At 35.5% G+C, this 24,797-nt stretch overlaps 4 protein-coding genes across 5 annotated transcripts; 2 read left to right on the top strand and 2 right to left on the bottom strand.

The window, feature by feature from the left end:
• The first annotated feature begins 1,027 nt into the window (after positions 1-1,027).
• Positions 1,028-7,967, top strand: LOC116774304 (uncharacterized). The gene is made up of 12 exons (XM_032666999.2): positions 1,028-1,215; positions 1,294-2,153; positions 2,609-2,703; positions 2,945-3,072; positions 3,177-3,430; positions 3,904-4,064; positions 4,506-4,683; positions 4,884-5,133; positions 5,475-5,634; positions 6,148-6,236; positions 7,480-7,626; positions 7,811-7,967. The coding sequence occupies exons 1-12, from the start codon at positions 1,104-1,106 to the stop codon at positions 7,924-7,926; spliced, it is 2,550 nt and encodes an 849-aa protein (XP_032522890.2). The 5' UTR covers positions 1,028-1,103; the 3' UTR covers positions 7,927-7,967.
• A 31-nt stretch (positions 7,968-7,998) lies between these two features.
• Positions 7,999-9,832, bottom strand: LOC116774305 (protein YIPF2). Its single transcript, XM_032667001.2, has 4 exons — positions 9,522-9,832; positions 9,208-9,386; positions 8,895-9,095; positions 7,999-8,560 (listed from the first exon to the last, which is right to left on the bottom strand). The coding sequence occupies exons 1-4, from the start codon at positions 9,706-9,708 to the stop codon at positions 8,237-8,239; spliced, it is 891 nt and encodes a 296-aa protein (XP_032522892.1). The 5' UTR covers positions 9,709-9,832; the 3' UTR covers positions 7,999-8,236.
• Positions 9,833-10,396: 564 nt separating this feature from the next.
• On the top strand, positions 10,397-22,344 carry LOC116774457 (pre-mRNA cleavage complex 2 protein Pcf11). 2 transcript variants are annotated; one of them, XM_032667198.2, is made up of 16 exons: positions 10,397-10,634; positions 10,718-10,932; positions 11,766-11,891; positions 11,962-12,114; positions 12,398-12,565; positions 12,783-12,917; positions 13,523-14,195; positions 15,725-15,878; positions 16,296-16,597; positions 16,676-18,214; positions 18,302-18,641; positions 19,028-19,254; positions 19,639-19,868; positions 20,169-20,324; positions 20,582-20,756; positions 21,134-22,344. In XM_032667198.2, the coding sequence occupies exons 2-16, from the start codon at positions 10,780-10,782 to the stop codon at positions 21,493-21,495; spliced, it is 4,893 nt and encodes a 1,630-aa protein (XP_032523089.2). In that variant the 5' UTR covers positions 10,397-10,634; positions 10,718-10,779; the 3' UTR covers positions 21,496-22,344. The 2 variants fall into 2 exon arrangements, with proteins under 2 accessions (XP_032523089.2, XP_032523087.2); XM_032667196.2 differs by having other exon boundaries at positions 11,962-12,138.
• Positions 22,345-22,410: 66 nt separating this feature from the next.
• Positions 22,411-24,359, bottom strand: LOC116774458 (probable asparagine--tRNA ligase, mitochondrial). Its single transcript, XM_032667199.2, has 3 exons — positions 24,153-24,359; positions 23,065-24,072; positions 22,411-22,739 (listed from the first exon to the last, which is right to left on the bottom strand). The coding sequence occupies exons 1-3, from the start codon at positions 24,267-24,269 to the stop codon at positions 22,482-22,484; spliced, it is 1,383 nt and encodes a 460-aa protein (XP_032523090.2). The 5' UTR covers positions 24,270-24,359; the 3' UTR covers positions 22,411-22,481.
• Between the last annotated feature and the right edge of the window lie 438 nt (positions 24,360-24,797).

Below are 24,797 nucleotides of genomic sequence, written 5' to 3'. Positions count from 1 at the left end.
ACTTGCATAGTGCAGTAAAAAAGTATCAGAGAACGAGTTAAAACATGGTATAACTTCGGATCACACATTTTGAGCATCACTAGCCAGCTCTCCCCGTACATCTGTCTGCGAGATGCTGATAGCAGGCATAAAGTATCCACAGCGTAGGATGATAAAGGGAGCGGTGGTACTGTCATCTTACAAGGTCAAGTTCAAGGCTGAGAGAGAACCTAGTAGATCGAATTTCTCTTAAGCTCTGTTGGCACGATTAGCATTGACTTTTGGTACACGATGGTAGTAAGTTATAATGTAATCAGAAATCAGAAATCTTTGAGTCCATTTTAGTTTGTGTTAAGGTCTTAAGTTCAGAATCCAGCTTCTTTGGCCTTTTCATCTTCATTACTTCATTCATTCTAGCTGCCCATGTTTTGTCTATAGATTTGAATGCGCTGAAATAACTCCTCTTTTCCCTCTTCTTAATCTTTTTTAGATCTTTGAAGTTAGGAAGAGAATGAATCGAATGTATCACTACAATACAAATTCTTATCATTTTTAATTACTACATACTACATATATATATATAATTTTCAAAGTTATAAAGTAATTATCGATAGTCATCATTAAGTTCATAATTTTCATTGAAGTTTTATCACTCTAGAAATTGAGTCGTATGATAAAAATAATAATGACCACTCACGGCCTTATAATAATTGTAAATAGACTTATTACATTTATTTTAAATATATTTCTAATTGTGTATTATTCACAGAATAATTAAATCTACTTTTAAATAAAAGTAACTTATTGCTACATTTTAGCAAACACGATGTAAAAAATATTCTCCAAATAATGCTTCGGTTATTTCCAATAAGAAATTAAGGTGATAAGACAATATATATTTAAATCTTTCGTTTTTGGGACTTTTTTCACAATGTTTGATATATTTTTCAGGAAATTTTGATATGAGACTAGCAACATTGCTGGACCTTTTGACAGTTCATACTATTAAGATTGATACCTATTACCTTCAAATTTCAAAAACTTTGTTCAAACTTCAAAGTGGTTTGATTGTGAACGTAGAAAATATTAAATTGACTATTACTTGCTGTAATAAAATTAATAAAATGTCCAAACGTTATATACCTCAACAGAATGGAATTCGTAAAAAAGCAAAACTTGATATTACTGTTTCGGATCATAACTTTCCTCTGAGTCAAAACACAGCACCAGCCACAGGTTTTAGAATTATATTATAATTTTTATTACTCTTAAATTTATTTAAAACAATATACTTTACCTTCCACTGTTTGTCAGAAATTAACGAAAGTGATATTTGGGACGACGAAATAGATGACGAAGTGGTATTACTTGCTAGTCAAGCTTATGAAAAAGCTATAAGTGGGCAAAACAATAATGAATTACCAAATTATAGTGTCTGTATGAACCCACCATCAACAAGTACACAAATACATCCAAAACCAAGTGCAGCACCAGGTTATTTACAGAATAAAGTTCCCAATTCAAAAGTTACACCTGCCCAATTAAATGATAATTGCGAAAGAAATTCACCTGTACAAAGTTTGTCCAATAAATATATAAATAACAATAATCTAAGTGAAAATGTAATTTCCGATGATTTCTGTAGTGAGCTACCAAATTACAGTTTATGTATGGATCCATCGTCAACAAGTACACAAAAACAGATAGAGCCGAGCACATCTCGAAATTGCTTTCAATTTAAAAAACCAACCTCTAATCAAGTGTTCAACTCAGTCTCTACAAAGTTAAATGATAAATGTGAAAAAATATCATCTCCATTGAGAGCCATGTCTAAAGTGTGCAAGACTGATAATGTGAATACAAGTGAAGACCTAATTTTCAACAACGTGATATGCAAAGGGCAAGACTCCGATCAGGTTTACCGACAACTCCTGCAGTTAAAGGAAGAAAATGAAAAATTGAAATTGGAGAATGGCAAGTTGCTCGAGAAATGTGTCACCAAAGAAGGTGAGGCATCAATATTAAGAACTCAATTGAAAACGTGCCAGATAGCTGTAGACAACGCTAGGATGGAGAAAATTAAAGCACAAGAAAAAGTGCAAATGGATTGGTCCGAGAAATTAAGTGCAGCAAACAAACAACTTGGGGAGCTACGAACACAGTTAGACTTTAAGGTAAATATTCAAAAACTATGCAGTATTATTTAACAGATAATTAAGTATTGGGTTAGATTTAAAATATAAAATATACACCAATTCAGTCCAAATGTCCTTTTAAAATCTCATATATCCTTGTACCATATAAACTTTTTTAAACAAAAATCCCTCCCAGACCTGGTACATTTAATATCTTCCTTTCTTAAGTAAGTTAAAACATTGAGGAATAAATTGTTATTATTTTTTTTAATCACTTGATAAATACATGAACACAACTCAATGAGTTTTTTGATTGCTATGTTTTAGGCCATTAATACTCTATGAATTGCTTGGTATCCCGGCCCTGAGAGATAGGTTACTATAGAAAATAAGTAAATATATTGTAGTTTATAATACCAGTTCTCTTAATACTGTCATAAAGCTGATGTTATTGAGACAAAGTCGTATACATTAAATTTAACTTAATGTTTCAGAATCTAGAAATAATAAGTGCAAAGGAGAAATGTAAACTTTTAGAATCTAATAAAGTGAGGCTCACACAAGTCAAAGCTGGAAGTGAAATGATGAGGTATCTGCTTATATACTCAATTAATGTATATACATGTACATACACATCCTACTCGTGATATAATTTGCATATTTGTCAATCGCACAGAACCTGAAACTTTTAAATTAATTTTCATATAGCCGTGTTGCAATGATATTAGGGTTAATTCCCAAAAACGTAACACAAATATTGCATAAACAACGCCATATGAAAGGTTAAATTGTATAAAAAATTACAATTACTACGTAAGCTTACATTACAGTCAAAGCTACAACAATAACAGAAGCGGAGTGATTAAAACACAGTCGAGGAGAGTCAAGAAAATATCAAGCGCCGTCCAGACAGATGACAGGACACATTTCCTTAAGCTCAACATCAGCTACACTAAAGGTGTTGTCTTAGAAACAAATGTCTTTTAAATAATTTTATTTACAAAACTTATTTAAACTTAAACCTTCGTGTCGTAAATATGAATGATAACAAATCTGTTTCAGAATACTCAAAACTATCAGACATGCTGCCACATGTCATGGATGATTCATGCAAACAGTTTTCAATATTAGAGTACAACGAGAAGCTGATGCAGCAGGATCCATCGGACAAATGTCGCATCTACACAACATTCCACAGACTACCGATCACATCACAGGTTAAAAAAACCAGGAAAATGTTCAAGTTGAACTGTCTGTATGAAGATCTAAGCCACATATCGACATCACAGGAACCGGATTTAAAGAAATGTCTCCATGTTAGTATGCTATTCACTACCCGCTTGCTCTGGCTTTGCTTATCATTTAAAACAAGGGCTTCAGCTTTAAGTTCCATCATTCCTGAATCAATGAGCAAGATATTACTTTCGAGCTTATATTAATACAGAAACAATTCCTTGGATATAATTCAATTATACGCCATAAGGTTTCACAATTAGTTGCATGCAAATCTTGAAGTATCTCATAATAAATGAATTACTATCCGAAAACGATAGGAAGGTGTAAATGTACTGATTAAAATGATTTCCTCTTGTCATCCTGACGGTATCATTTTATTATTTGCTTGTCCATATATCATGAACTCCTAAGTTTTTATTAAAATATAATCATTTCCCATTACATGTGATGTCTCATGGTAATGCTACTGTACCAGGCAACACATCATTTTCACTCTAACAATATTCTAATTAACATGTCACATCGTAACGGTCTTAATATTCCCTGTGTGTAGGTTATGAGAATGGCCAGAGATGTATTACAAGAAGTTCATCAGGATTTGGAGACGATCCAAGAAAGGATCACGACAGCCTTCATCAAGGATATGGACGAGGTGTACATGGAGACTACGGGGACCGTCATAACCGTCACGCACAAGGAGCTTTTGTGTGGCAAGTATGTTCTGAGACACTAAAGAGCTCTATGAATGATTTTAACGAACTATTTGTTGTGATGACGGATCAAAACGTATCCATTCTTGATGTTTTTTTCTTTTTGCACGACTTTTTTTATAACCTCCAGTTAATCTGAGTTTTAAATCTAAACATTTTGTAGTTTTTCACTAATCTTCTGCGTTCTCAGTATCTGATAGTAAATATTTCTGTATGTGATTCAGTTTCCTTTTCCTACCCTTTTCTCTCCCTCTTCCACAATCAAGGTCGGCAACACATGCTATCCTTGTGTAGCAGATGTCCATGGGTAATCGTGACTACCTTCAAACAAGTAAACCGTCAGCTCGTTTGCCATCTTTAATATAAAAATATATATACTGTCGTAGTACTCTTTTATATTAAAAAATAGTGAAACAACAGTTTTAACATATTTTGATATTGGCAGGTCTCTTTACAAGGAGGAGCAAGGTGTTCAAGCGAGGCGGCTCACAGCCGTTCTAGTATACATTTTAAAGGATGCCAAATACAAAGAAGTTAAGAATTCAATGTTGCAGGATGATAGGACGGTCGAACAGATATTTATTGAGTTAATCAACAAAATATGTGTGGCTCTGGACCGCACGGTAAGACGTCACCATTGTTATAAGTAATGAACTGTGTCCAATGCAAGCATCTGATATGCTATATCCCAACTTATAGGTTACGAAAACCCGAAACCTACTTAATTCTTAGTTTAAGCAGCATACGTTAGATGGCGCCACTATCCTATTATTGAATCATAGTAATAGTTGATGCTCTAATCGTACTTTTCTCTAAACTTCAGTCAACGTCAACTCTATACAGCGGATTGCTGCTATCAATGACGTTTCTACTTCAAGCATTTGTGGGAAGAGACACACACAAGATGGACGTAGTCAAGAATATAATACTGTGCCGGCCGATGGGCTTCGTTATATGCGAGATAATAAAACAAATTGGATCTCATCACAGACAAGACATTTATGACATGTGCGACGGAAACGGCGGAAATCTGAAATTAGACCACGAGCAGGGCGTGCTTTTATACAGAAGAGGTATTACTTAGTCTGTTATTTTAAAGATATTTGTTATTTTTAATCTATGGTTGAATGTTTTCCAGTTCAATGCTCTTTGGGTTACCTTTTGTTTGCTCTCCGGATTCCTTTACTGACTATGTTAAGACAACTGACGAGTGTTGGTGTTACATTCCCCTTTATGAAATAATTCGCGCCTTTCCTGAAGCCGGCTGTATCGCTATAAGACACACAATGAGTCCTAATACTTTTTGTTCTACGAAACAAAATTGTAATATTAATTATTTTTTATCTAAATCCACAGCTCCTGCGATTTCTATCATTTTCATTTCAAATTTAATCACAATAAATTTTTTTGTCAGATTCCTGTGCATTGCGGGTGGTACTAGAACAAATGGAGGTAGCACTCAGATGTATAGAGAGACAATGTTTAGTGACCCAGGCCGTGGAGTGCGGCAGGGGTGTACTGAGGCTGTACAGCACAATGAACAGCTGTGACGGACAACAAGATAAACGGTCGAGGTGAACAGTCATCCAGCTTACGGGGATACAATGTGTTAGGGTGGTCAAATTGTTAATATGGCCAAATTAATTATTATGATCAAATTTTTATTTATGGTCAAATTGTTTATAATGGTCAAATTATATTGATTTATTTTAATGAAAGGTGATAGTTTCCTTTATATTTCTGATGTGAGTCAGGATATAACCGTTTTTTAATAACATTAAAATTTTATTTTAATTGTTTTATTGTTACCTATACTCGTACTTGCAAATTTAAATGGTTTGTCATATATCATATAAAAAATGTAAATTATTGTTCAGAACCAAATACCGTATGTTGTTCCATATTATAATCTATCTCTGTGTTAAATTCCTTCCAAATATATACAGCCTGACCGAAATCATACAGTTAGAAACATTATCTTATATACACTTTTAATTAATATAATTGGTAATGCTATCACATACATGTACCAAGTGAAGTCGCTGTCACTGAAACTCATTAACAATGTATTTGACCGTTTGTTACAGATGTGAATGCAGGAGCGTTCTGATGCGAGTCATGGTGTACACATTGAAGATATGCGCGCAAATGTGGACCGACAGAAGCAATACCACAGGTACAAAGATCATAAATGCTCACTCTAAGTAGATGCTGCTATTAAACCAAAAAAATACCATCATTTTGATTGAAAATGATATAACGTGACCAATATATCAAGACACAAAACAAAAAATAGAAGCCTCGCAAGGCACGAAACACAACTTGGGTCACTCTTAAAGCTAAACTGACTCATCCATCATGTACTTATAGTAAATTAGAATTTTTAGTAGCAAAGATCTGAAAAGTACGCTGTATCTAAAATACTAAAAGATGCCCAAGAATATAACAAAAAAGAATAGTGCGTAGAGTCCCTCCGCGCGGAAGAAGTGAGGCCTCGCCATGTTGCAATGACAATAAACCAAACTAAAAATATAACGAATATTATAGACAAATTAATATAGAACTACAACTACGTATTTCAGTCGCTCACACTGTTCACTTCACTGTATAGCAAGAATACCATGCGCATGCGCTTGCATTCTACCGACTCATTCTCTTTCTCACTCCTACTTTCTTAATTTGTGTATCTTTCTTTCTCTCTCCCTCAGCGTGAACGTTTAATGCAACCTTATTGGAAGTCACATAGAAGTTTCACTTCAAAGAGATTTGACCATAGACTACGGTTTCATGTGTCTTTGTACCGTTGATTTTAAATGGAAAATGTTAAGTGTTTTTTATATAAACAACAACGGACGTTAGAAGTTGCTTAGTGTGTGTAACACATTATACAAGTAAACTGGTTTTTGTTCTATATTCAAGTGGCAATAAGATACATAGTTGTAGTCATTTATTTTGTTCAAAATTTTCAGGAAAAAAGCGACCGAAATTATCAATAAACAGGCAAAATCCGCTCCTCTTCTAGTACATATCCTTATATTATTTTCTTTATTTAGTTGTTTACATGATTAAATTCGTTAATTTAAATATGTTATATAACTTAACAATTATTTCTCCATACCACCGAAACAAATACATAATTATATTGAAATGATTTGTTGACGTTCTTGTATTTAGCATAACTGTGTCTGACTATAAACAATACTTTTATTTAAATATCTCAGTATTTCAACAGAACCTATGTGTATTGACTATCATTATTCTCTGATTCAATCAAGAAATAATGTAATAAGAATTACATACATGTGTGTATGTATGTACATTACTCATTAATCTCACATTATTGCTTTTCCAGGGAATATTTTTGTCTTTACATCAGTTTGACAGTTTTATTAATATAACTATATATTTATTCTCACCAGATGTTGAATCTCTCCGAGCGGTCTGTCAGTATGGCGTACAAGTATTGTACTTAGTAGTGAGTGTTGACACGGACTGCTTGACTAAACATGAAGGACCCCTAATACAGATGTGTCACATGATAAAATTACACTGTGAAGAAATGTACTGTGAGTGTCCCTTTATATAAGACAATATCTGAACATAATTGTTTTCTTCTACAATATTTTTTTTATTAAATAATTGTAGTATCTATTAAACTATAATAATCCGTAATATATGTGGTAAGTAGCAAGACTGTGCTACCGGCTTAAAAGTTAATTAAAGAACTAATTATGTATTTTTTTATTTCAGCCAATATGATATCTGAAATAATAAGTGCATTGCAATCAGCGAGCGACGAAACTCCTCAGAGCTACAACAAGCAGGCTTGGATCCACAGCTTTCAGACATTCGCTATCAACGAATGATTTACATTTGTATATATTATGTAATATAATACTTGATTGCACATTGCTTTTTATTATACAATAACACAAATATATCTCCATAAAATTTATTTTTTACTTATAATAAATAACATAGTCAATTTTAATACATCTAAATGATGTACTTCAAAGTGGTTGAAACTATTTATGTACGGGAGGAATGTGCATTTTGTTTAATTTGATATAACTAATTTAATTCCTAAACCGCACATTATATATTTTGAATCTTAGTCGAAGGAATCTGTTTACAAGCTATACATACTTGCATATTAAATAATAGATATCACATCATTTAAACTTTAACAGTAGTATTGGTGACAACGGTTGTGGGATCAACTGTATTGGGCACATGGAAGAAATACAACATGAAGCCGCTAGCGAGGAGGAAATGAAATCCTAGTATAGAGCCGATTAATATTAGAGAGTATTTGGATTTCTTCAAAGCTGGTAAAAGCCAGAATATAAGTACGGCGCCAGAGACCAAGGCCGCCATTAGCACAAACAGCCATTGCAGCCAAGATACTTGAATGGTCCAGAGAATCGCCACCGGGATGTAGATGGACAATGAGTAGCCGTACAGACAGAACAGTGATATCATTGTTGGTGATGCCGAAGCCTGCAAGATAATATGTTTATACATGAGTAGACATTAGTTACAATCCTATATTAGTGAAATGGTTTCAATTTCCAGGTAAATTTGAAAAATTTCTTATTTTCCTGCTACTTCTGACAAACACTGGTGAAATAAACATTAATTGTATGTAATTCTAGAATATGTAAAATATCCCTAGTATTAGTTCTGGCTCAGTTTTGTCATTAAAGCTTAAAGTGAGTTTGGTTCATACATTTATATATTTATTTTTGAAGTTTATCTTCATTGATGTGAAGTTAAGAAGAGAATTTTTTCTGCCGATTAGGGATACCATTTTGGATTTATCGTGAACTATTACCTGAGTTTCGATTTCATCTTGGCCATCGGGAACTACAGACCATTTAAGAGCAGCCCATAGAGCCAGAGGCACCAACCACACATAACAAAAGATAGCTGTGGCTGCATATGAAACAAGATGGTAGTTGTACCTCCAATGTACTTCTTTATTAGCATTTTGGAGGTAGTTGGCTATGTTGCCGCTTACAGCAATAGTGAAAATCTGTAAAACAAGTATCATATACACATTACAACTTATATTATGGAACATTAACTTAAACCAGAGTTAAGGTTTTTCATCCAAAATATTAGAGATATATTATTCATATACCTACCAAAGTTACTGATATCCAAATAGGCCCATATAAATCTGGTTTCCCCTTGATCCGCTCGTCAAAGTAGTTGCGAGATACTTTCTGAGGCAACACAGAAGATACAATTCTTTCCAAAACTTCACTTGTCTGGACATCAAAGTATTTTTGATAGTACTCTATAGTCCAGAAGTTATGATTAGCTAGAAGTAAAATACGAATTTCTTTAAAGTGATATCAAGTGTGAACAGTCTGTATAGTCGTCTAGTAACTTAGGTCAACGTAAAAGCATGTAGTTTTTACATTAAATTCATAATTGTCTTTAGGAGTTTTCTTACTCTGAGGAGCAGTCTCCTGTTCTTCTACAACGGTTTTGGGCTCTTCAAATGTATAATTCGAATTTGTCACAACATTGTTGTATTGATTTGTGTGAACAGCTTCCACGTCAATTCGAGCACTTCTCCCGTTGTGTTCAGGGGAGTAGTCTTGAAAGTTTAACAATTCACCAGTATTAACGTTCGCCATTGCACTAAATTCAAAAATATAGGTAGAAACGTTTTTTTTAATTTAATGGCTAAAATTGAACAAATAGGTAGATACTCGATATCACATATTAACGTTAAACGTTAACTGTCAAATATGTGTATACACTTTACATGTCAACCTAGTTATCAAAAACGAAACACGAAACGAAAAATTATTGTTTTTTCTGGGTCATTGATAACTATGGAAACCTATTAAAATTATTATTTTTTAAATTCTTGTAAAACAGTTCTTATAGGTACCAGTACTTGGAAATGAGTTTCTGAAAAAAAATATTGAATTTTTTACTATAATAATCCATTCTCAATATGATATAATCTTCTTGTAATTTCAACTACGATTTTGATGAGTATAAATAAATGGTAACTTTATACATAACAATTTTAATTTGACTATTATTGTCACTTTAAAAAGATAAAAGTTCCTAGTTATAAAAGTTAAGGTAATTATATCATTTTATGCAAGATATTGTAATTGGAGATGAATTAGGACTAAGTAAATAAGATATCTTTTAGTCTAATTCGTTTAATAAAGCAGTTATTTTGAATTTTAATTGATTAATTAGGCTTTATGCATTAAAAAACATTTTTAAAGACTTTAACATCATAAAATAAGGGCATGAATATAAAATACAAAACAATTTTTTTAATCTGTGTATCCTACTATCTTACATAAACTTTGCGTCCAGCGTAGTGGACTGTGGATCGTGAAATATGAAAAGTGAGACGCCATTTTGAGTTCAGAAAAGCTTGAAGCTAACACGTATCTACGTCTGGATAAACTTATTATTTGTGTTGTATTACACTAATACGTGCTCTAATTTAATTTGTTATGTGCATATCGATTTGTACGTGAGATAATACTACAAATTAGGTGATAATTGCTCGCACGTTGGTACATACGATAACGTAAGTTTTTAATAAGGATTTGGAGATTTCAACGCCATATTGATAAAATTAGCCACGTAACATTGAATTAATTTTAATTACAGTGATGTGCTTTAGAAGATAGTATTTGGCATGATAATTGGATCTTCGGCGGCATCCAGGCGTCATGGCGAAGGAAATTGCGGACGAGTACGCATCAAGCCTGGCGGATTTGACTGTAAACAGCAAACCCCTTATTAATATGCTGACTATACTCGCGGAAGAGAACATCGAGCATGCAGGAGTTATCGTTGAGACAGTGGAGAAACATTTGGAGAAGGTGAATTTAAATTTTTACATTTCGGGATCGTCGTCGGAAGGGCGCGATATCACGTGAGCTTTCGGGGAAGTGTTACAAAGTTGGGATGGCCAATGATGACGCACACTCTGTGCGTGTTGTGTTTATTGCGGCGAATATCTTTGTAACCAGTAGCTGGCGTTGAAACAGGTATCTCCTAGGCCAGTCGTTTATCGACGATTACAATCTGTAAAGCTTACTTCGTTAATTTTTTAGGACATTGTTTTGTCATTTACTTGGTAGACTTCTGGTATCTACTACTATTTTAAATTTGCTGAAATCTATTTCCTACATGACAATTTTCAAGAAATATTGCAACATATTATTGAGATCCTATCTGAGTTATCATCTTTCGAGTGATACTTTATTCAGAATATCTTCACCACCTTATGTTACTGTTAAGTAATATCATATATTTTGTATTGTTTTCAATATAAATAATTTAAAAGAATATTTTATTTTAGAACATGTTTTCATTCGGATTGTATTTTTTTGTTTGTTTTGTCATCTGTAGTTGTTTCTCATGATTTCTCATAGGAGATACCTGTATGTTCAAGTATAGGGTGCTGTTACACTGGTATGTAATTGACTACCATACCTGCTGATTAACCAGTTGTGTACTGTGATGTATAATAAAGGTTTTTTTAAACTGAGTTCTTATTTATTTTCAAGTGTCGTAACATTAAAACGGTTGACAAAAGAAAATTTGTATTATTCTATCCTATACCACAATACCAAGAGTTAAGATGCGTTCTGGACGACTGGCCTCGACTTTGTCCCAGGATTTGGGATTAGACAATATTTTCTCCACACAGGTGCCCCCGGACATCAAGCTGCCTGTACTGTATTTAGTAGATTCCATTATCAAGAATGTTGGTGGTGCATACACACAGAAGTTCTCACAGATCATCGTTAATATGTTCACAAAGACCTTCAAACAGGTATATATAACTAAATGTATGATTTTGTTTACAGTTACCTGAAGAATCTATAATGAGAGAATGTTCACAGGTCGATGAAAAGATTCGTTCCCAAATGTTCAAGTTACGGGAGACGTGGCATGAAGTATTCCCGTCCACTAAGTTGTACCAACTGGATGTGAAGGTGAACCTGATTGATCCCGCTTGGCCCATCCAGGCTCAACCACATCAGTCTAACATCCATGTAAATCCAAGTTTTCTGAAAAAGGTGTTTTTTTAGTTGATTATGTTGGATATAAGTATTATGTATAGTTTGTATGAGTTGTCTTTATATATAATTCGTTATTTTTGTTTGCCTTTGTATTGTCCTTTTATTATTATTTATTATGTGTATTTTATTTCTTATTCATTGGTATGTCAGGGTATGAGGTTAGCTAAATAAGGCTTTGAATAGTGAGAGAGTGTAGACAAACAATTGCTAGACCATGAAACAAAATATATAATAGTTTTGTAATGTATTCCTACAGCCAACTCCGACAACCAGTGCTGCAGCCCTATCAGAAGAAGAGGAGAAAATGCGTGCCATACTAGCTAAGAAAGAACAAGAACTACTAATGCTGCAGAGGAAGAAGGTCGAGATGGAGCTGGAGCAGACTCGGAGACAGTTACAGATGGCTGAAAAAGTTCACAAGAAGGTAGGCTGATAATGAGTTTAGGTGAAACATAAATTCATTGTGCGACTTAAATTAATGGCATACTGTAAATATATAAAATAACAATCATTAAACAATATCATAGTCCAGCTCTTGGGTTCGTCAAACAATAACCACCATATCTGTTTTCGTAAAATTGTGTACATTAAGCAATAATTATCATACGCAACTTCGTCAACTTATTACTCTTGTTCCTCAGCCGCCCTTGGTACATCCCCCTGGGCTCCCCGCGCCCCAAGCGGAGGCCCCGCCGGTCCCTCTGGCGCCTACATCTCTTCCTCCTCAAGCGCCCATATCGTCGCCAGTACTGTCCATCAAGCAACGGCTTGGACCCGTGAGTATCATTTATTTTATATGTAAACATGTAATTCAAACGACAGCAAAGCCTTTGGTATCATATTCCTGTGATGGTTTTTATTATTAAAGTAATTAAAATTTAAATAGAAGACGGGATAAAATATTTACTGATATGACCAGCCCTACAACAAGTTGTTCTTTGAACAGGCAGTTCCCATAGTATTATTAAAGCATGAGAGTAGCAGGGTCATCACCTGCCTTAGTTAATTAATTTTTCTGAGCTACTTCCTCTATAAATATTTTGCATAACACTATCCAAACGTCATCAGGAGCTTTGCCCTTTATACAAAGAGAAGGCGCGCTTTACATCTTTACTGTATTTTGTGTTATAACAATACGGTATTCTTTAATTTGTAATTACATACATATTAAATTATGTAGTGGTAAATTTTAAAGAATTTATTGAACGGAATTAATATGAAAGCGCATGAACATACACTTACATTACGAATGTTAAGTCTACACGATCAAATGTTTGCTCTAGGATGGAATTTAACACACTAATCTGATTAAGACATAGCATGAATGCTTAATTTATTAGTTGGTCAAGTTCAGAGTGTGAGTGTTATTTGGTGTTTGCAGCCTGTTAACAAGTCGGCGGGTCGTATCGCTCCCGTCACGGGTCCGTTGAGCGGAGCCCGGCGTGACCCGCGGCTCGCAAGGAGACAGCCGCCACCGCAACGCCCACCACCTGCCACCGCCCACACCACCCCCACCACCGCCGCTACCACAATCGCCCCCAACGTTTTCGATATCAAGCCACTCCACCGACCGGCCAAGCGGAGCGCCGTCATAACCATCGAGGTGGCGACCGACTCGCGCCGCAAGGACAGAAAGGAAACACGCACCAAAATAGAGAACGGCAACGGGGACTCCGTACACACATACATCGACAGACTCAGAATACCCGACCCCAAGAAGATAAACAAGCTGCCACCCATACCCAAGATACGGCGGGACAGAGACGATCCGCCCTCCAAGAAAAAGAAGGAACTCAGAGAGAGGAAGAAGCGACGGGACAAGGACGGGTCGGCCTCCTCCTCGCCCGACAAGAAGCGAGGCAAGGACAAAGACAAGAAAGTTTATAATAAAGAAAGGATGGACGTCGACGACCAGCAGTACGCGCCCGAGACGGTCTCCTTCAAGGAATTGAAGAACTTCAACAAGAAGCACTACATGCGGAGAAATAAGGAAAAGTCGGAGAGTCCAGAGAGATTAGACAAAGAGGAAAAGAAAACGTCAGAAGAGGCTACAAGTAAGATTTCATTATTTAGAATGCGAGGGTAGTTACAGTTATCGTGTCGGGAGAAAGTCTGTTATACTAGGATGTAAGCTGACACACTGTGTTCAAATAAAATGTTTTTCAACTCTTTGAGTATTCATATTAACTAAATGTTAGGTGATTGTACCCTCTAACTGTAAGATTTATAAACGGACCTAACTTTTCTAATTCTCTTGTACTAGTTTAACGAGCTCGTCACAGCTGATATTGTTTAAAAAACATTAAACCCATTTTATTGGAGGATTTTGTAATAATTTAGATTTTAAAGGGAATTGTAAAAACAAACATGCAAATAGTTGATCCAGTGAGCTGTCCGGGACACTAGGAAACCATTAAGACCCACGACTAGTCTAAACAAGAGCAAGAAAAATTTGTTATACAAGCAGATTATCAAAGATTATATATCTTACATCAAAGGACATGTCTCATGGACACATGATAAAACACAAAACGATCTGGTTACAGTTTACACAGTAATGGCCATTAAAATTGCCTTCATCCTGGGAAGTCCTGAATACCGATTGATAATTTGGATTGTCGTTCTGTATGATGAGAGAAAATCATAAAACAATACCTGGATGATGACAGAAACCCCCGAGCTAGAGATTGAATGTTCAGAAAGTCCCAAATATATTGGAGCATGTACCATACTTGATATTTGTTAACTTAGCAGCTGAAAATATTGAATTGAGATTTTCTAACCTGTTCTAACATTTAAAAAGCGATAGCTTGTAATGCCTAGAAAATAATATAAGCATTTTTGTTCTAAGGACTGTTGTTTTATAAATAACATCAATAGTATCTTAGGGCAGAACAAAATATTAAGTAATTTGTTCACCACAAATACTTTACTGATATTGATTCAGCTCAATTTTATTTTAAATTTATTTTTAAGGGTTATTTTTCAAGTCTCTGAAATCATCTTTATCGTTGAGTGTAAAGAAATGCATTTGGTATTGATGTTTTCTCTGAGACAGTATATGCATTTACTTATGATATTAAATGTTAGAAAATACTTAAGATATTGCAGAACTATTTTTACAATATAATTTGCTCGTAGTCTTCACAAATTATTTAATTTTTGGTTCATAAGAACTTATTTGGTCAATTATAGATTGTTTCGTATCAGTTATTCTCGTTTATTTCATAAGCATATAAAGGAATGTGCTTCTTGTATCTTAATTTATTTTCATCACAAAGGTAATATTAAGTCTCTTCAAAGTCATGACACAAGACACGTTGAACATTCAAGTTACTATTATTCTCTATTATAATAGTCTTCGTCGCCAGCTCACTGGATCGTAGTCGTTAACATTGTACAGGGCCCAAAGCATATCCAAAGCGAACCCTAAACTAATTGTTTTTTGTAACATCTTGCGACGCATCGAACAAAGAGAAATATAAAAACGCATCGCTTTATGTTCGAGTGACAAAGGATCAGGTAATGGATTCTGAACAAACGAAAATAGATCTTAGTCTGCAATAATAGAGTTGTTTTACAGATCCGCCTGAGATTATCCCTGAGACTAAAGATGTAGATCTTCGTGTTTTGCATCCCGTTATTCCAGAAACTGCCAAGGCGATCGCCCAGAAAAGACCGTCCACTGAGATGCTCGAGGGCAAACCTAAGAAAAATAAACTCGATAAATTCGATATGTAAGTACATTTTCTTATAAGGCTTCTTTGAAGGTGAAATTCGAGAAATCTCACTCTATCCGACTTTCATTTTGCTAGGCGTTTAAGGTCATTGACTGCCTGATTGCTATCACTCGTATAATTTATATTTTAAATATGCATATACTTACTTATATTCTCTTACAAAATTATTATTTATTAGCACTTGCATATTCATTGTTTATAAATCAATCGGTAACCCAACTTCACATAAATTTACTTATGCCCAATAAATGGTCACCAGAAAGAAATACTTTTAAGTCACCCCTAATAAGTTCTACGAAACTGTTATTTTTTTGTTAATCTTTTTTATTGGCCCATAATAACAATATCGCATTGTTTATTATTTATGAAACCACTCGTAATACTTTTTTCTTATATAGTTTAATTACCTTATAGCCTTTTTGGAAACGAGGACGTAGATCTTCGTCAGTTGCCTCAAGTTGAAGAGGCGAACGCACCACCGCCACCGTCTATATCTGAACCAAATTCTGTATCTAAGGAGGAAGTAGATCCAGAAGAATCTGACGATGTAATTGCGTCGCCTGTACGTTCTCCCAAAAAAGATTGGCAAGAAGTCAAAGAGAAGGAAGAAACTAAAAAGACACCTTCGAAGTTGGATCTCGTGAGAGCAAAGTTGGCGGAAGCTACAAAAGTTAAAGATGGCTTAGGACGTCCGTTACTGTTCAGTAAGTCACCAAGTACGTATCAATGTTTTATGCAAAACGCTTTAATACATAAACTAAACAACTTTTAAATCCTTAATCATGTTTTCGTAGGCATAGAAAGGGAAAGACGTCGAACATTCAGCTCTGATGAAACTGAAGTTAAAACAGATAGCAACGAAGAATTTGATGCCGATGATCACAAGAAAACTATATCTATTATCATGAATCAGGCCAAGGAACAGTTCAGTGACGGTCAGCTGGATAAAAATCAGTACAACACATTGATGTACCAAGTGTTGCAGCTCAATGAGAAGCTCAAATTAAAGGAAGCTAAGCAAAGGGAATCCCTAGAAATATCAAAACGAAAATTGAAAGCCCACGTCTCAGAAGATAAAAAGGTCCCTTCACCGAAATCTTCCCCGTCGGAGAGGAATAAATTCGGGGACATCGATGAACGAGTTCCCGTCGGTGGATTTTCTGACTCAGAAAACAACAATCAAGACTCTGATATGCGTCAAAATCATCACGACAATATAGATGGGAAGAGTGGTTTTCCAATGCCGCCTATGATGCCGCCGATGTACATGGGGCCTTTCCCGATGTGGAGGGGTCAACCGCGGCCTAGAATGGAAGAGTTCGGTCCTCGACGGTTTAGAGGTCCATATTTTAGAGGAAAGTTTGATAAAAGAGGCCCAAGACCACCTTTCGATATGAGAATGCCTCTACTTCCCACTCCTAAACTCGGTATGTGCCAAGGCGAATGTCCTCTAAAGCCTTATGAGCGGTCAATTTCCCCTCCACCACTCGGCGCTCCCGGGTATACATTGCCTCCCACTGATTACAAAATATTGGAATATATCGATCAGGATCCGGTCAAAACTATCCAAATAGACGGTATTCCCAGAGAAATAAGATTCTACGGCGAGACGGCGATCATCATGCTCGACTGGGACGATCCTAGAGTTATCAAATTCTTACCAGGTTGTCGGAGAGTCACATTCGATAATAAAGATTCAGTGGTATTGACTTTCAACGAGGGTTACAAGAAGGTGGAAATAGACGATCAAGTCTTCGATATCAGGTTCGGTGCGCCGACCAGGGAACTGTTCATAAATGGGAGGTGGTATGAATGTTTCTTCGGGGGTCAGCCATTGGGCGTCATAATAGACGGCAAACCGCGATTAGTGCATCTAGAAGGGCCCCTGCCACAGGTCGATATAGGGAAGACGAAACGAACAGACTTAGTAGCGGGTAAAATAAATGTGATAATAAACGCGACAAACATTTGTCCGGTTTACCTGGATGCTAAAGTTCAGAAGTTCCACGTAAATGGACATTTCTTTACGATACGTTTTGTCGATTCCTTGAAGACCGTTCTAATTAATGAGCAGCCGTTCAAAGTGGAGTATGGGGATCTTCCGAAGCCGATATTCGTAAATGGGGAGAAATATTTTGTACGATTTTCTGCACTGCCAAAGAACATAAAACCGGGCCAAGTGGAGATCGCTGACATGGAAGGCTGTAAACCATCGACGGAATCCGAGAAGCCGCCCACAGTGCCGGAGAACGAAGACGTTCCGATGGAAACTGATTCTGAACAACCGCTCGAAGCTCCAGTGAAATCCCCAAGTCCTGAAGGTGAAATGAAAGGTAAGTAAACAATGCAGAGTCATTTGCTCCACTCTAATATCTAATACTATATCTGCAGTTCCAATATTAATATGAGCTCGTTTACAGGTTTGGATATGCTAGCAAATTTCATGCCGAGTGATATGGCCCCGGCTTCCAGCTCAGAATACAGTTCTGCTGAGCCGCTGTTCACAAAACCGGAAGTGATCCCAGGATTGGAAACTCCCGCTGAAGAGAATCCAGCCAGTTCCCTGCCTCTTTTGGGCGGAATCAATGTCAATGACCTGTACGCCAAATTAGTTGCGACCGGTATAGTGCCAATGTTGAACGAAGTGAAACCAGAGAAGAAAACTGAAGTTCCTGAGATCGAGGAGACGAAAATGAAACCCAAAGATGATAAGAACGTCATCCACAAAGTCGATATACTGAAACCGGAAACACTTCGGATGTGAGTTTGAAATAGATTTTTCATAAAAAGCATATAATGTAGGCAATAGTTATAAGAAATAGGATACTTGTCAGGCTTTGTTGAAAACATGTATATCAATTAATATTATATTATTGATGACCACTTTGTCTATCTGTTGTAATAGCAGTGTTTGTGTGACCTTGGATTGGATTCCGGATCGCGGAATTCTGTGTATGAATTTGTATGACCATAGACCCATACACCAATAGTCGTTGCTGGGAATCATTGAGGAAACCCTCATTTTTAACATGACGTGTGATTTTAAAACGTGTTTCCCAATTTTTGATGAACCTTTAATGTCCATACTATATTGCAGTTTGTCATTGTTACTCCCTATATATAATATATATATGTTTGTCTGTCAGTAAGCAGCGCGGTCTGGTGCTGAAACTGTACAGCGGTATGCAGTGCAGTGGTTGCGGGGCGCGGTTCCCTCCCGAGCACACGGTCCGGTACTCGCAGCATCTCGACTGGCACTTCAGACAGAACAGGCGGGAGAGGGACTCTGCGCGGCGGGCTCACTCGCGACACTGGCACTACGATCTGTCTGACTGGCTGCTGTACGAGGAGCTAGAAGACCTAGAAGAACGAGGTGATATATTCAGGCAGAACTGTAATTTAGGGAAAATGAGCTTGACTACTTGTTGTACACCTGCAACTTAGAGAAAACAGTCTTACAAGTTTTACTCAACAAACTCAATACCGTTTCCAATTTGTCATTTCTAAATAATTAAATAAGAAGTGCTCACACATGTTGAAAAAGCTTGGAATGATGATATCAGACAAGCCTTTCATGACAAGCCACATTTGTTTATTATGACAATATTCAGGAAACCTTATTATATTATGAATGATCTACATACACTTTGTATTTCTAACTCAGCTATTGTTAAATTCTTATATCCTGTTAAGTGAAAACCCAAAAAATAAATGTACTCATATATAAGATATAACTAAATTATTTATTATATTTCAGAGAAGAGTTGGTTTGAGACGGGAGGTTCTGAAGAAACACCAGCTCAGGTAGAAGCTGTTGTAGAAGAAAGTCCAAGCACCGCGGCTGGTGGAGCTCCGCAACATAACTGTGCCTTGTGTGGAGACAGATTCCATCAGTTCTACAATGAGGACCAAGAGGAGTGGCATCTCAGGAATGCTGTCAAACATCAGGACAGTTACTATCATCCACTGTGTCTGCAGGATTATAAGGTGAATACGACACACACACGTATATATATACATATATACAAAGTGTACCCTAATGGGTTAGAATAACCACTAAGATGTATAGTTTATATATTGATTTTGAAACCTGTATAACACATACCCTACATTTGTTATAACTATAAATGTCACCAAAAATATTAATTGAAGAGCAACCATTACATATACATAATAATCATATTTAAAACCTTTTTCAAATTTAATAATTGTTTTCAACCCATGTGTTACATACGAAACCCAATAATACATACCCAAATATGTATTCACAATGATTTCAATTCTCAGGCTTCTCTAACAAAGGAAGAGCCACAGGCTGAGGAAGCGGCGGTGGATGTAGACGAGGAACCTCCGGCTGCTATAGAGATAGGAGACACCGCTGAGCTGTCAGACACTGAGTCTGTGGTTGAAGTGTTGGAGACTGAACCATTGGAACCCGTTGAGGTGAAATAACCATGATATTATGCAAGCAATACAAACATCTTAGACCAAGGTGAAATCCTGCTTGTGTCTATGAATGTTTTATTCTGTATTTTCTGTCTGAATTTATATCAATTCTTAGCTCAACATAACATTAATGTACAGTAATGATAATATTATAATTTTACAATGCGATATTTTTAGTTTTGATCTAAAACGAGAACCATCTCACAACCTGTGACTTGCTTGTTAGTGAAGTCTAATCTAATTATTAAAACCAGATTGAAGCTGATGACGGTGATGATGATGTGGTCCTGAACGCCGAGCCCGTTGAACAGCTGGAGGTGGACGACGGAGACACAGACGATGAAACTACTGAGACGAGGAGGCAGAGAGATCACCTCGCACAAGTTGATTTTGCTAACATAAAGATCAAACAGGAACCTATTGATCCAGGTCAGTGTTATTTCATTACTTGATATTGAAATCAGAATACTTGGATATGGTTGAGATAAAAACATTCTTACTAACAATCCTCTTAACTGTGTCCAGTCAATTTATACTGAGTAATGTTCAACCGAGTACAACTACAAATCATATATTTGCTCAGATTGATAGTTAGTTACATTTGAGTGTAGCCATATTCAATGTTGTGACGAAACTTGTGTACCGTATGGAAAGGAATCACTAATGTTGTACGCACAAAGCTTGATGATATCTCTTTTCTAAATCCTACATTCATACCTAGTATACTTAATGGTACCTAACTAAACTGGTAAATAAACTTGTTTAATATATTTTTACATTATATTCAATATAATGTTTGTTTTCAGACGATGAACCAATTATAACAGCAGAAGTAGAAAGCATTCCGCCGACAATCGACACAACACATACGACTGTTACATCATCCATAGACGGGAACGTTCAGCTCGACGACGCTACGCTGACTCCAGCTCTACCCATCGGTGGCATCAGAATTAACATATCCAAAACCATAACCAGCTTTGCTACCAATCAAGATAGTCCGGATAAGTCCCTCGAAGACATCAGCACCGAGGACGAGCCCTTGCCTCCCGGAGAGGAACCAGAAATGGAGTACGAGTTGAAGCCTTCAATGAAAGACGTGAAGTTCAGCAGACAACCACCCGTCCAAAAAGGAAGTGAATTGTCGGGGTTGTGTTCCATAATGTGAAGTGAGTGGGTGTGCTAATATTAAACCTCTATATTTGTATATTCTGTGGTGCGCGAACACTGTGTTGTGTTTAAATACAATGTGAGAGTTATACGGATCCACATAACCGAACTACTTAGAATACTTTGATGTTAAGAGTGTAATGGCGACGGAATTGTAACCCGCGTAAATCATACTAGAGGTATGTTTGTAATTAATTGACGTGTAAACATACGAGTGTATCCCTTATATACACGTGGAGTGAACATGTCTGTGGAGTTTGAGGAATTTAATTTAAATGTGCTCAAAAATACATTTATAATTTATATCTCGCAGGGATCGTTGAAGGTGAATTTTCAATTTCTTTAAATATTAGGAGGTTTTTTTTGTTAATTTGTATGCTCGCTTTTCCTATATCCAGTTTCTCTAAGATGCCTTTCTTTGTCACTTTATAGAAGATTATCTTTGTCATTGCTGTTACTGACTTATAATGAGTGTAAAGTGATATTATATAAATAAATCATACATTTAATGAAATCTTTCGTCGTCAAGAATATTGAATTCATTACTTAGTTAATGTTACACAAACACATACTTCCGCATGTTCTGTTCTAAAATGTGATATTAAATTAAGATACTTATTAAATATAGTTAAATGTGTAACCGTTGTTGATTGTAAATAAGCAGAATGTAAATATTTCTCTGTCAGATAATGATAAGGTTTCGAGTTTAAGGTATAGTTTAGACTATCGGAAGTAATCTCTATTAATCACCTTCCCGGAATGAACTATTTAGAAACAGATTTGTATGTATCAGTAATGGAAATCAATTGTGATTTATTGTTAAAAAAATAAAAATGTTTTTCATGTTCATGTCTTGTTTCAATTATTTTTAGTTGTGTCACTTTATTATGTAGTTTGAATTTAAATAAAATAGTTTTAAAACACGAAGCTTTTATTTACTCTCTCTAACTCTAATTCGTCTGTTTTATTATCAACGATTATCGTCTATAGATCACAGTTGTGTGGCCATCTGGGGAAGGGTAAAGTATCCTTTATGTTCGGTACATTGCATAATATTTGCATTATCCTTTCTAAGCCCAGGCCATATCCACCAGTAGGTATGTTGCCAAATTTTCGTAACTCCAAGTACCAATTCAAAGCGTCTGATGGTAGCTTCGATTTGAGTTTGTCGAAATTGTCTTCTCGAAGACTTCCACCAACCACCTCACCGGTGATCGGAGCCAGCAGATCTAAAGCATCAACCTGGAAAACAAATTTAAGGCATATTACACACAAATAAAGGTTTCTGTGTTAAAATTAATTGTACTTTTATGATTAAGTACAATGTTTTGGACAAAAATTTAATATTATTGCAAAATCAATGGTATGTTAATTGAAAAAGTAACTTTTAACAATTTTTTGCCTTGCTTATATCAATGATTTTTTTATTCCATAATTTAATTGAATCAGTATTATTTTAATCTAGGAAAAAGTGTTTTCTTAAAAGCTGTAACCAAAACTTTCAAAGAAGGATTTTAAAGACTATCTTTATATCTAAATAACTATAGTTGAGAAGAATATTGAATACCTTAGTATCATCCAAGGGCGACTCCTTCATATAGAATGATTTTAAATTCTTTGGCCATTGTACAATAAACACAGGAACTTGACAATGTTCCACTAGTGCTAGTTCTTGTTCCTTGTTAATTCCATCATCGAGCACAACCAAACCTTTCTTATCTAAAATCCTTCTTGCTTCATCATAAGTGATTGTAGCAAAATCTCTATTGATCCAACTCGGTTCTTTATTATCTTTGCTGATCACATACAGATCTGCCTCATTTGTTTCTCTAGTTTTAATGAAAATATATTTCAGTAAATCTTCTATATTATACTGTAATGTGTCTATATTGTCTACAAATGCTAGTTCTGCTTCTAGCATATAAAATTCTGATAAATGCAATCTTGACCTCGAGTTCTCTGCTCGGAATGTTGGTCCGAGAGTGTAAACATTACCCATACTTCGGCAGATTGCTTCTAAGTGGAGCTGGCCCGATACAGTCAAGTATGTCTTTCTTCCAAAGTAAACAGTATCTTTATTTTTTCCCTCTTGCATCATAGCTTTTATAGTTTCTTCATTTTCTGGTTGTAATTTAAAAACTTCGCCGGCGCCCTCGCAGTCATTGGATGTGAGGATTGGTGTGTGGATGTGTAAGTAGTTTTGTGAGGCAAAATATTCATGTATGTGCCTTGTGAGAGCATTACGAACCCTTAATATAGCAGATATAAAATTCGTACGAGACCTCAAGTGCAAGTACTGTCTTACATATTCTGGCGGATGAGCAGTCCGAGGATTGAAGGGATATCCATCCAAAACTACACATGGACCCAGTACCTTCACATTGTTGGCTACTAATTCGATTTGTCCTTTAGGACTTTGGGATAGCGTTCCAGTTACGTGAACGGAACTACCGTACGTTAAATCTTCAGTCTTTAAATGCTTTGGAATTAGAATTTGTAATTTTTGTGCGCAAGACCCATCATTGATATCTGCAAAGACATATTCCTTCTGAACTCGTAAGCTTTTAATCCATCCCTAAAAATACTAAGAAATTATTTATTGCTTAAATTGTATAATTCATTTAAAATTATTATGATATTTGAATTATATACAACCTTAATTTCGGCAACCTCTCCAACATTCGGTTTTTTAAGGACAGATGCGATAACACTATATTTTTTAATAGAATATAAATGCTTATTACATATATTAAGAATTCTCTTACAAAACATTTTTATTTATAATACAGTTTATATTAAATTTTTGATTATTATGTTTACATCTAAGTCCAACTCAAGTTTGACATTTTACACGAGCCATAGTATCTGTATATATATAAATATATATATGACTCATATCTGAATATATATGGCTTATATATGAGTATAACTTTCAAATTATGAAAGTCATAATTTAAAGAAGTGAACTTGGGAATTTTATCAAATTATTATAGTCAATTATTTTATGAGTTATGAATAAAATTAAATGCTTTATTCTTTTTCCTCACCAAAATTGTACAACATATTCTGCCAATGTCACATGAAATGAAAAAAATATGTCCCCATGGATGAAAACCAATCATAAATGTTATACAGAATAACCGTGAGATGCTCCTTCACATTTTTTTCTCGCACCACTCGAAAAAAGCTATCGGTGCAAGTTCAGTGAAGTATCCTCAGCATTTTGGTACCGAACCGTTTTTTCGGACATGGTCTGATAATATTTTTTTTTTTGTTGATACAGACTGCCCCATACAACTA

Source organism: Danaus plexippus, chromosome 26, assembly GCF_018135715.1.
Source record: "Danaus plexippus chromosome 26, MEX_DaPlex, whole genome shotgun sequence".
Classification (NCBI taxonomy): domain Eukaryota; kingdom Metazoa; phylum Arthropoda; class Insecta; order Lepidoptera; family Nymphalidae; genus Danaus; species Danaus plexippus.
Note: the sequence above shows the minus strand (reverse complement) of the source record. Positions and strands in the feature narration are given on the sequence as shown.

Excerpts from the sequence above, each read along its gene's own strand:
- LOC116774458 (XM_032667199.2), bottom strand. The coding sequence starts at position 24,269 with ATGTTTTGTAAGAGAATTCTTAATATATGTAATAAGCATTTATATTCT. Across the intron at positions 24,073-24,152 it reads GAGAGGTTGCCGAAATTAAG|GGATGGATTAAAAGCTTACG; the intron begins GTTGTATATAAT and ends TAGTATTTTTAG. Across the intron at positions 22,740-23,064 it reads CGCCCTTGGATGATACTAAG|GTTGATGCTTTAGATCTGCT; the intron begins GTATTCAATATT and ends TTTGTTTTCCAG.
- LOC116774305 (XM_032667001.2), bottom strand. The coding sequence starts at position 9,708 with ATGGCGAACGTTAATACTGGTGAATTGTTAAACTTTCAAGACTACTCC. Across the intron at positions 9,387-9,521 it reads ACAGGAGACTGCTCCTCAGA|CTAATCATAACTTCTGGACT; the intron begins GTAAGAAAACTC and ends TTTTACTTCTAG. Across the intron at positions 8,561-8,894 it reads AAGATGAAATCGAAACTCAG|GCTTCGGCATCACCAACAAT; the intron begins GTAATAGTTCAC and ends ATTATCTTGCAG.
- LOC116774304 (XM_032666999.2), top strand. The coding sequence starts at position 1,104 with ATGTCCAAACGTTATATACCTCAACAGAATGGAATTCGTAAAAAAGCA. Across the intron at positions 3,073-3,176 it reads CAACATCAGCTACACTAAAG|AATACTCAAAACTATCAGAC; the intron begins GTGTTGTCTTAG and ends AATCTGTTTCAG. Across the intron at positions 5,134-5,474 it reads CGTGCTTTTATACAGAAGAG|ATTCCTGTGCATTGCGGGTG; the intron begins GTATTACTTAGT and ends TTTTTTTGTCAG.
- LOC116774457 (XM_032667196.2), top strand. The coding sequence starts at position 10,780 with ATGGCGAAGGAAATTGCGGACGAGTACGCATCAAGCCTGGCGGATTTG. Across the intron at positions 18,642-19,027 it reads AAACCGGAAACACTTCGGAT|TAAGCAGCGCGGTCTGGTGC; the intron begins GTGAGTTTGAAA and ends TTTGTCTGTCAG. Across the intron at positions 20,325-20,581 it reads AACCATTGGAACCCGTTGAG|ATTGAAGCTGATGACGGTGA; the intron begins GTGAAATAACCA and ends TATTAAAACCAG.